General features: G+C 41.6%; 1 protein-coding gene across 1 annotated transcript in view; it reads left to right on the forward strand.

Moving 5' to 3' along the window:
- Positions 1 to 896: 896 nt before the first annotated feature.
- ofcc1 (orofacial cleft 1 candidate 1) overlaps positions 897 to 12,532 on the forward strand; it is a 122,369-nt gene continuing 110,733 nt past the window's right edge. Inside the window, exons 1-2 of the mRNA XM_038997223.1 lie at positions 897 to 1,024; positions 1,133 to 1,436. Coding sequence (XP_038853151.1) covers positions 897 to 1,024; positions 1,133 to 1,436 — 432 coding nt within the window. The remainder of the gene's footprint in view (positions 1,025 to 1,132; positions 1,437 to 12,532) is intronic.

A 12,532-nucleotide genomic window follows, 5' to 3' on the forward strand; every position in this document is an offset into this window, starting at 1 on the left:
TCCCGTATCATCGTAAGAGTAGTGTGGGATGTGGACGCCGACATACGGAACCCGCACCTGGACAGTGCCCGGAGAACCTCGCCTACGTGCCCACGGGTGTGCGGGACTGCCTCCTTACCTGGGCGCGCACGGCACCTGTGACGGTCATCCTGGGATAAGCCGTACCATTGCCTGCCTGATTGAGAAGTACTGGTGTCCCAACTTGGCTAGGGACGCCCGGGTTGACGTCTCTTCCTGCTCCATCTGTGCCCAGTCAAAGACACCTAGACACCTCCCTTATGGAAAATTCCTTCCCCTGCCGGTTCCACAATGTCCCTGGTCTCACCTCTCGGTGGACTTTGTCACTGACCTTCCCCCCTCCCAAAGAAACGCCACCGTTCTCATTGTTATGGACCGGTTTTCCAAAGCTTGTCGCCTGTTCCTCTGCCTGGGCTCCCGTCGGCCATGCAAAGGCTCTTTTTACGCACATTTTCCGGCGCTACGGGATCCCGGGGGACATTGTGTCAGATCGTGGCCCTCAGTTCACTTCACACGTATGGAAAGCATTCATGGAATGCCTGGGGGTCACGGTCAGTCTCACCTCCGGGTACCGTCCTCAAGCTAATGGGCAGGTGGAGAGGGTCAATCAGGAAGTGGGCAGGTTCCTGAGGTTTTACTGTCAGGACCGGCCGGGGGAGTGGGCGGATTTTCTACCTTGGGCTGAGTACGCGCAGAATTCCCTCCACCACTCCTCCACTAACCTCACTCCTTTCCAGATCATGTCGGGGTACCAGTGAGGCACCTGTCTTCCCTGGCACCTTGGCATCCAAGCCAGACCGAGGCCCCTGCGGTGGACGAGTGGTTTGCGGCGCGCTGAAGAGACCTGGAATGCTGTGCACACTCGCCTCCAGCGGGCCATGCGTCGGCACAAGGAAAAGGCCGACCGCCACCGCAGTGAGGCGCCTGTCTTCTCTCCAGGCGACCGGGTCTGGCTCTCCACCCTCCGCCTGCCCCTCCGCCTGCCCTGCAGGAAGTTGAGTCCGCGGTTTGTGGGGCCGTTTAAAGTCCTGAAGAGGGTTAATTAGGTAACGTACCGTTTGCAACTCCCTGCTGAATACCGCATTAACCTGACTTTTTATGTGTCTCTCCTCAGGCCAGTGGTGCCTGGTCCGCTCGCTGAGGCTGGACCCAGTGACGCCCTGCCTCCTCCTCTGGACATCGAGGGAGGTCCGGCATACTCGGTCCGTGAAGTCCTGGATTCGAAGCGTCGGGCGGAGCGTCTCCAGAACCTCATTGACTGGAAGGGGTACGGCCCATGGAAGCGGTGCTGGGTTCCTGTGGTGGATATCCTGGACGCGTCGCTGACCAGGGATTTTCACCGTCGGCACCTGACCGACCCGTACCGCGTCCCTGTGGTCGCCCCCGAAGCCGGTGTCGTCCCGCTGCTAGTGCAGCGCGTCAGGGGGAGGGGTACTGGCTTCCATGCTACGTGTTATTGTACACTTGTTTTACGGGTCTCGTGTATTATTTAGAGGTTTACACCTCACTCTTTTGTTTGGGTGGAGAAAATAAAAAACCCTATTACGTATTCCTGCGCTTGTCTCCTATCATTATACAGCACGACATGAAGGTCCTGGGGTGGCGTGGTTACACGTGGTCTGCAGTTGTGAGGCCGGTTGGACGTACTGACAAATTCCCTAAAACGACGTTGGAGGCAGAGAAATGAACATTACATTCTCTAGCTACAGCTCTGGTGGACATTCCTGCAGCCAGCATGCCTATTGCACGCTCCCTCAAAACTTGAGACATTTGTGGCATTGTGTTGAGTGACAAAACTGTACATTTTAGAGTGGCATTTTATTGTCCCAAGCACAAGATGCACCTGCGTAATGGTCATGCTGTTTAATCAGCTTCTTCACTTTACATGTTGCGTTCATATTTTTGTTCAGTATTGTTGACACATTTTTTTTTTTTTTTTTACAGTGTATAGTAGTGTGTACTGTTTGACCTTGTAAATAAACTACAAAAAGTGCAGAAATCCATTGCTCCTCTCTGAAGATGCCGCAATATTATATTTTGGAGCTGTGAACAAAGAAAGTGAGCAAGATGAACAGCTGTATTGTGATAAACCGTCACCCCATATGCTGAAGGAAAACAATTTCTATGAAGTGGGAGAAAAAAATACACTTAATCAACTAACATTGATATTACTTCTGGCAATTAGGAGCATGCTGATAATGATATGAGTTTTCAGCTGTAAATAATTATGCTGCCTGCAGGCCATGCTTTAATTCTCCTCTGTATCTATAAACAATAATCAAACCACCGGGCTAAAAAGTTGGATTTTGGGGTTGCGGTGCGTACTGTAGTTTGGGGAAATGCTGCTCAGTGGGGCCCTGTGGTGCTGCCTGTGGCAGGCTTGACCTTCAGGTGCTCTGAGTGCTAATGTGCTAGCGCTATCGATCAGCTCGCAAGCAAACCCAACCAGCCCAATGCCCAGGCTAGCCAAACATCAAACAGCCAACTGTCTGCGAGCCTCTGTGCTATGACAGGAGGGTTGGGGCCGGGGCTGCTACTGTGGCCTCTGTGGTCCGCTAAATGGGGACATTATAGGGAAAACGCTGCCATTGCAGCAGACCACAACTTGTTAATGAGCAATGTATATTTGGGCCCCATGCAGCTTCAGCTTAATTGTTTATACAGTTTATACAGTGCTGCTCGCCCATGTTGCTGGAAGAGTAAAAAAATAGCTCCAATGAATGTCACAGTCGGGGTTTGCCTAATTGCTATAAAAAATACATTCAAAATGCATTAACAGTATGTGACTGTGTTGACTGCCGTTTGAGTATAGCTGGTACAATGATGCCATACCACCCTGACATTGTAGATCATGCAAGCAACTATTAAATGCAAGTAAGCCTATAAAACTATTTCACTAGTTTCAAAGAACTAAAGTATTTGGCACAACAGGGAGAACCTAGTTGCTTTGGCAGGGAGAGTAAAAAAAAATACTAAAAGCCTGACAGCTAACTTTACTCACTGTCTACCACGAGGCGTAAGTCTGCCAATGTCAGAGGACTAAGATGAAGAACATAATTAAGGAAACATATGAAAGCTGGAGCTGGGCTTGAGATTAATTAGCCACATGTCAATACTCTCATCAATACCCGATTAACAAATGACACATGGCCCAATGAAGGCTATTGATTCCCCTTGCATTCTGCAGCGTTAATAGGTTGAAGCTGATTCTGAAAGCTGACAAAAAAAAGAGAGTTTTCAAAGTACAGTTTGTTGCTGAGCCTCGCCGGGAACAAAATAGCAAATCTAAAGTCTGAAAACACCCAAAGTAGCAAAATCGCTTGCAAATCTCACGCTATCCCTGTGATTGTTTTGACCGCAATTGAATGTATTCGAGAATTTCCATATTTTCAATCTTTACCGTAATTAAAAATGACCCCAAAGCAAAACCAAAACGAAATGAAGCAAAAAAGGACTCAATCTAAATTAATGGTGCCAGAACGGCCAACATCATAAGTTAGTCCCTTTATGGTAATGATAGTAATGAACACTTAGATGAGGGATGAACAATTCCTGTCCTAGAGTCGAATCCCTATGCAGGTTAATTAGGTAAGATAACATCATTAACCAGTCTCATGCCTACATTGAGAATTAATTGGATAAGATAGAGCCAGATCGTAGATTTAGGTCTATATTTAATCATTTAAACGATCAAGGACAACTAAGCTGGAAAATGGGCAGTCCAGATCGGTGAATGTCTTATTTAGATCACATATACAACCAGTTTATTAGGCACAGAGATGATGCTAAGCTCTGTAGTTTGGTGACTGTATAAGCCTAATTATGTTTTACTGAACAAAGGACTTTATTTCAGGAATTATATTATTGATTTGGTGCCCTCTGTTTTGTTTAGATGTTTTTTTTCTTCTTTCTATTGTGCATGTTCTTCACTTTATTAAAGGTAACCTGTACATCTCTGGAACTAACCAGTTGATGTCTAATGTACATTGTCCAATATAAATTAGGTGAATGTTAGTTTATCATGTTATTCATGATCAAACATGGTAACATGGATTCCAAAACACTAAAAGAAACAAAGAAAGAAAGATATTTCTCATGAAAGCAATCTCTCTCCCTCAGATGAAAAGGCCACCGATGGCCTAGGTAGTTCCTCAGTAATAAATAACAAAGCTAGGGCTGTTTCTTCTTGTGGAGACATTAGCCATGCCCTGTGCCTATTGTGAAGGAAGCAATCTGCTGTGTTTTGTACCTATTCTTCACACCAGGCTGTAATGCACTCCAGGTTTTCTTTGTGACAAGAATGTTTATATGAACCATCCTAAATAATTCATGGGGAACCTTTGTGTAAATTGTCATACTGCATAATGAATGTTTACAAAGCTGTATGATGGCTTTACCTTGGATGGGACCTCATTACTGTAATTGATGTTGAGAAGTAGCAAAGTCATAATATCACTCCTCCCTGGAAATACAGTGGTGGTGAAATCTCTTTGAAAGGTTGTCTGAAACCATGCAGATCTGCTCTGCATAAATAATAAATCAACATTTAAAATACCAACGGTGGTGCCATCTGGCAGATGTAGCTTACCCATTGCTGAAACCTTATCTTTGCACTCAACAGTTACACCAAACAGTAACAGTGTTGCTCACGTGCTCATACTTTGCTGTTGTATCCCGTTTGCCAAAATTTGGAATTATAGTATCAACGTAATAGTTACTAACAACAACGTTATAGCCATACTGCCAGATGAAAGGAAATATACTTTGAATTCGACACCTGGGATAATGTAACTTAGGCCTTTTGTACGCTATTTAGACACAAAACCGTTCACTCAATGAATTATGTTTATATTTTACGAAAAACTCAGGATACATTGATAAACATTTGAGAGCTCAAGCAGGACATTTTGATACTCACCTGTAGTAATGACCGCAGCATATGGGGTAGCAACGTCACCATCACCTTGGCTACAGGATCCTGTCTTGGTGAAGGCCGGGTAGAGTTCGGGGGGAGAGAGGCAGGCAAAACCGTGTCAGGTAATTTATTCTAAAATCCTATTCCTGTTGCATATTCGCATGTTTTAACATTTACCCGAAGTAATTTCAATGTAAGATAGATCTGAGTGATGCTATCAACCGACAAATATCAAGTTTTACCCGTTTGTATCATGAGTTGACCAAGGTCTTGGCTTGTAACGTTAGACTTCTGCAGGAAATGTGAGCTTTTATTCGTAGACGTTTGAGGTTATGAAGTAGGCTACAAGCATTATTTCGACATGAAACATAAATTCCACTCACATGAACTTGTTTCAACGTATTTACGGGTACAGTTTGCCATTCTTGTGCTACCTTTGTGTGATGTTCTGAAATTGCAGGTGTCTGCCAGACTCGAGAGCGCGGTCCCATACCTTTGGGTCGTTACTAGTTACGACAGCCACAAAGTCATATGCCGCGGAAATCTCTGACTTCCGACTTCAGTGCGTTCAAAACCAATGGGAACTCGGGGGGGGAGCTCCGATTGGGAAAATCGATTTGAACGGTCATCCAACTCGGGCCTCTTTCTAGAGCTCCGTCTTTGCGACCTGTAGATCACTGACGTCATGATTTGATCTCGTATTTTTCCGAGTTCCCAGTTGTTTGGATCGCGGCAATAAACCCCACAAAGTCTTCTTAAAATGTGATCTCAAACCTTAACCCTAACCACACTGCTAACATTATGCCTAACCTTAAATGAATACAGAAAAGCTCATTTTTGTTTTCATACATTTTTGCGATAGCCAATTATGACGTTGTGGCAGGTAGCCTAGTGGTTAGAGCGTTGGGTTGCCGGATCAAATCCCCGAGCTGACCAGGTAAAAATCTGTCGTTCTGCCCCTGAACAAGACAGTTAACCCACTGTTCCTAGGCCGTCATTGTAAATAATAATTTGTTCTTAACTGAGTTGGCTAGTTAAATAAAAAATATATATTGTGGGAACCATACCTTTGACTTCTCTTTGCGTGCTTGGTTGGCAGCTCACTCGTTTCATACTCAGCGAAACGCCTTCAATTTCAGAACTCACACAGGTAGGTAGCGCTAGTGGAAAACAGTACGGCTAATAGGCATATACGTTTCATACCAGTTTATGTAAGTCGAAATAATGCATTAGTAGATGGCCTATTTCACGACTTTTCTACAAATAATAGCCTAGCTAAACTTTCTGTAGGGTAGTCGGCAAGGCCTTGATCAACTAACTCATGATACAGATGAATAAAACGTCTTATTTGTCGGTGGCATATGTGTGTGCAATGTTTCTCCATTTGCCTGCTGCTCAATCAATCCAATAATGTGAACTGTATATGGAGAATATTGTTTACGGGGCAGACAGTCTGTTGTTAAACAAACTTGGGAACAACAACAATATTGCACCTCAAGCGAGGCCTTGTCGACTACTGCAGGAAACGTCAGCTATTATTTGCGGACTATACATACATTTTTTTCTACATTAACATATAAATTCAACACGCATGAAGTTGTTTGCATATTTTGTGATACAGTTTGTCATGCTAGTGATATATTGTTGCTCTCAATTTGCAGGCATCCCACACCCTGAGTAGGCCTACTGTATGCACTCACAGATCAAGTTCCACATGCAAGTGCTAGGTTTCTCGATTCAGCTGTTACTCATTCCATCCAGTTGCCAAGAATGTGAACTTCATAAGAAGAAACAGGTAAATACAATAGAAGTAGTTGTTAAGTAGTCTATATTGATAACAGGGCAGGTAGATAGGCTATTGTCAAATAAACAACTGGGGAGCTACAATACAATTGCACCTAAATGGCATGCAGGAATTGTGGCCTCTGTGTCCAAGACAAGATAAAATACATACTTAGGAAATAATTGTGGCCTGTGCCTCTGTGACTATGAAATTACATCCTTTATCCCTGTTGGTGGAAAACAAAGAATGTCAACCAAAAATGTAATGTCACACAAAGCCTTAGAGAGCGGAAGTTCTTATGCATAGCAACATAGAACAGAACACCCTCTCATTCAGGATTAAGGGTTGATTGAGCTTTGCTGAGTAGTTTACCTAGGAGATGATGCTTCTCAGGGCAGAGGAAGGGTAGGGGGTCAAATAAGTTATTTGTATCACTACATCCTGTTGAAACCGTATAGAACTGGGTTTCATTTTCTGTTAAGGTAATTTCACACTTTTCATAAGCTCTCTTTGGGTCCATTATTCCAATGGAGCACTAGATTTATTGGAAGAATGGTACATTTAAGAGTTGTAGTAACAGTTGTCATGACATGTGTTTTCTTCAAAGTCTGTATTTAACAGGATTTGATGTTATTGGTCAACACTGGCACTGTATGGCATGGATCAATTGTTTACTAAGCATGAGATAATGTAAGACGAAGCAATGAACTCATAGCCAGTCATCACTGGATGGGCGCTTGTGTCGTTAACTTCAACCCACAGAGTGTGTTAAACTCAAAGGACTGTAGGGCGTTGTGTACATATATTTGCATGGCCTTTGCAGAGCCAGAACCCAAAGCAGTAATGAGTCAGTCATTTCTGTGGTTAAGAAACTGTTGGCAATCACATTACTTGGAGAACAGCGTTTGGCAGATAGAGGCTAACAGCTTTTTACAACCAATTGTCTGGGGCTCTCACAGCATCTCGTTTTATGACCTCTATAAAACATTCAACCACCCATCTCTATTAATAACTAAGAAAAACAAATCACCAAATGAAAAACATGAATTTGAAAACCGCCTTTAATTCAATAAAATGCACATGTACAGGAAATGCTACAAAGTAGCTCTTTATCCGAACATAGTCCTAATCTTTCCCTTATCCCAGTGATAAAGAGGAAAGGAAAGGAATAGATGCAGCTGGAAATATAATTAAATAGTTCCAACAACTGAGAAAAATAATAACTATTTAGTTATGGCCCATATTAAGGTGTAAGGATATCCCGTGGTCTTTCCTTTCTAGTGTGTGTAATGTGGACTAAACACTGGATCGCTTTCACCTGGTTATTACGCAGAGTGTAATTTGAAATAATTACAAAAACATAGGCCCACTTGTTACAACATACATTTTCCCTCACACATACAACACACAGATTCAAAAGCTTAATGTTTTTCAATCACACCCAGTGGAGCAGTGTTTAGTGTGAAAAAGTGTAGCATTTCATCCTAACTCACATGGTATGGGATCATCTTTCACACTTTGCCTGGGGTTTGTTTAGCTATTTCTGCAGAAACTTGTGGAAGCCATGTGAATTACCATAGGAAAAGGAGATAGAAAATACCAAATAGTATTGTATCAGATGTAAATGAATGAACTATTTGAATAATAAGGGCAAATAATTTGGTATCTCTGATATAAATAAACTGCACTTAGCCCGTAATTCTCCTAGACGCATTTAAAAGATTATAGTCTGTAGATCAAAACACAAACAACAGAGGGAAATTAAAGATATGATTAGTACTGTATGAAATGAAGCATTTTGTGCAATAGGGTCTGCATAGGCATACAGTAAGAACTTTCTGTAATAACAGCATACAAAAGTGTTTACTATATTCACTCAATTGATTTCCAACTTTTTACAAATATAGTTTTTCTTCGCGATTCATCTAGCAATTTTCTTCTGCACAGGTTCCAGTCACTGTCCAGGGATCAGAGTCAAATGCTCCAAGATCGGTGCAGTGAGCAGTCATGGACACTTCTGGCAGCGTGAGTAAAGTTTTACCACTAGCCCCGTAGCCAAATACAGGGGTTAGGCCTTCATACCTCCATTTTCTCTGAAGGTGCTGGGGCAGGCTGACCATTGACATTTAGCATTCCTCCAAGCTGCCTCTGAGATTTCAATGGGGATTGAGGGGTGTAGAGGGCAGAGCTGGGGCTGTGGAGAGTTCTCAAGGAGAGGGAACAAAAAGGCTCTTGGAAATCCCAAGGAGTTCCCATGATCCTTGGTGAAACCTTGATCCTACTGTGTTAGATTTCCATTACTTGGATTAGGGTGCACAAAAGTCCATATTTCAGTGATTTATTTTGCCTCTTGCCAAGGCGTTAAACAATGAATTTGTGAGATTTCCCCTGTTTTGGGAGTGAAATGTTTAAAATGGATTTGATAGTTATGATCTTTGTTTTTCTCATTATTCAGGCCCGGGAATGTCTGGTCCATAATCATTGTGTATTCTGGGTCTGCACTGACATTTCTTTCAGCCTTTAGAGCAGCCTGTGGTGACATTTTGTCATGAAAAGTTTTCAAAGTCATATTTCAAGGTTCTCCCTGTAACATACATAATCTGTTAGCATCAAAGGAGCACACATGCATAAATAATTGACTAATTCACTTAAAGGGGCCAGCATAGATTAATTAAGCCTGAATACTAATTATGTTTTTCTGTCTACACCAACTGAAGCTGTTGTTTAATGTGAAACTGTTTGGTGGACAACAATTACCACAAACCTATAAGACTATTTATGTCCTTTAAATGAAAATAGGTTTAGTTCCGATTTAATTTGAAAGATTATGTTTTGATGCTGTTGTAGGACAGAAATGTCAGCCAATTCCTATAATGTTTTAAGTCAGGGGGGAATTGTAGTATACACACTTTTAAATACAATATACCTCTATATACTGTACCTTGTATTTCCATCATTCACATTTTGCTGATATGACTTTTATCTCAAACTGATTGAAAATAGCTTTTCATGCGGTACAATTTTTTGAATTGGCCACTGCATATGTATTTGAAAGTAGATAAAGCGGGCCTACATAAAAGATGACAACAAAAGCAATTTCTGCCAGCATTGATTAAGCAATATGTTGTTTAGTTCAGTCCCAGCCTGCAGAAACCTTTCACTACACGACTATATACCTGTCACACACTTGCATATAGATTGAAAAAAGATTCAATTCCATTGTCAATTTAGATATGCATCCATTTACTCTGTGTGGCAGTTGTTTTCCTTTCATGGGCTAGATTGGGAGAATAGCCTGTAAACTAATGCACAATGCTGCTATCCTAATGATTTTAAAAACAGTTGTTCAGATTTGGAGCTCTCTAATATAATATAAGGATAGAGACACAACACGCCAGCATCAGTACGGGCCTAATGTATTCGCCCCTTTAAACCCCAGTAAAACTCTGTCATTCCAAAGAAGCTCCTCTCGTTGACTCTGTGCCTGCTGCACAGACTGCTGTCTGGAAGTGGTAGGCTTTAAGTTGCTTGTTTCTGACACAGCGGACTTGGGCTGTCCTCGCTCCCCTCGTAAGCAGATAGGGATGAGGGAGACAGCTCAAAGCGGGGTTTGTTTACAGCCGGATAGAAGAAAACAGCCAGACGTAAATTAGGGTTGACGGTTTCATGAAGCACAATTGGTTGATGGCAGATTCAATGTGACTGGCCTGAACTGGGCGATGATCCGTACAGTATGCAAAATTTACTTTCTAGCTGGTCTGTGCCCACCAGCCTAGCAGCAGTCTTCTCCCCGAGCCCTCACAGCTCCGGCTTTGAATGGAACCCGAACTGAACAAGGCATTGTTGTACCCAATTCCTTTTGACAACAATCACATTCTTTTAAAAAACTTCATAGATTTTTCTTGTCACCAGTTATAAATGATTTTTTTTCTCGTCTTGACCACAAAGTAAGCATTTTTTTAATGTGCAGATTCAATTAGGGAAGGAAGGGGTATGGTTTTGAACAGTAGATTCCTTCAAATGACAACACAATGAATTCAGGGCATTTTTTACTTTGGTATTCAGGGCTTGTTATAATACACTAGAGCTTCTTGGCACATGACTCCAATACAGCAACATGCATTTAATATATTTATGTTCATTGGAAAGACATGTCAGAAGATATTTGCCCCTCTGTAGTTTATCCTGCTCGTGATATTGTTAGAATTGGAACAGTTGTTCAGATTCCGAAAATCTAAGCTGGCAGAATCGTCCCATTATGCCACCACTATTACCTTGTTTTTATCACTTGCATGTTTTAGAAATGAAACATCTGCATGCTGCATCCTGTTAGAGCACACTGGGTGATTGTCGTTGTAAAAACGGGACATGCTGTCACTGTCAGTGGAAACCAAGGAATTAAAAGAGAAAACATGAATTCTGTTAGCTCTCTAAATGGAGTGGATTTTTACCGACAATGACCAAAAGCGTTCTGCTCGCAGCATGTGGACTCTCCATGTGTACGTTTACTGAAATGGTTTACTGAGGTTTATCTTAAACAGGAACTGAACTCAAGATGATACATTCATGCAAATCTCAAAATGTGTTGACATTTGGTGGAAGACAGAGCTAATTCATAATTTGAGGAATAAGACCAACTTCCATTTTAAATTTAGCCACACCTTCTGATGTGCAGATGTACATTTCAACGTCATGAGTTTGTCTTTTGATGCTGGTTTTAGTGTTACTGACGGTAGACTACAGTTTGCCTTTCTAAGCAGCAGATTGATGCACATAATACAGAAATACAGAAAGTCCTACGACATAACAACAGACTCAGCTTGACTCATACAGATAGGGAAAACATGTCTGGAATAAGCCTGGGCAATAATGCAGCATTATCAAGAATCACACGACAACAGTATACTGTACATGTAAATGCACTGAATAAGATGTGTCTTTAAAGGCAGTGTTAAAGGGATTGGGAATGCTAGATTTTTATATTTTCTATAGGGAAGGAAGCAAATATGGATATTTCATAGTAATTAGAAGGATGTATAGTTCATTTTATTCTGGCCTAAGATAAAACATAATGCGTGATAATTAAATGGGATTTATGTGAGTTTTTTTGCCTTCCTCTTCAAAGTGCCTTAGTCTCAAGGGCAAAAACAATGATTTGAAAAATAAAGGCGTGCTATCCGCCCACATTGTGCTAATTTGATGATTAATTACACTAGCTAACTAAAGACCAGCCCCAAACATGTCTGAATGTATCCTACAATACCACATGCAATACATGCCTACTGTCATTTACTGTCAATTCCTCACCATGCTGCATTATTGCATATTCTATACAGTGTTTTTTAAACGTAAACAGCAGTTTCATAGTGTATTCTCGAATTGTCCTTCAATATGATGATGAAGTCTCAGAAGTATGATTTGTAGGTTACCATGAAACTAAAACAACAACAACAAAAACCCAAGCACCATTTTGCATGCTGCTGCATCTTTTTTGAATTACTAACTCAGCCTGTTACGGAATCATATAAACTGGTGTTCATATACACAAGGCGATGTTCATTATGTGTCATTTTCCTATTAGCAAACTCATTACTTGCTTCTCAAGTAGCGATACTATTATAACTTCCTCATTTACTTTTGGATATGAACCAAAACCTGTACAGTATGTGTTTAAAAAATATGTTTGACACTGGAAAAGGAAACTGAATCTCATGCTACACACTCTGGTCTCTGGTCAGTGTTTTTAGTCTTACTGTTCTCTTCAACTGGGAGAAATTGATTGGAACTCAGTGGAAAGAGAAAATGGTTTTTAAATA

Source organism: Salvelinus namaycush, chromosome 7 (genome assembly GCF_016432855.1).
Source record: "Salvelinus namaycush isolate Seneca chromosome 7, SaNama_1.0, whole genome shotgun sequence".
NCBI classification, from domain to species: Eukaryota; Metazoa; Chordata; class Actinopteri; order Salmoniformes; family Salmonidae; genus Salvelinus; species Salvelinus namaycush.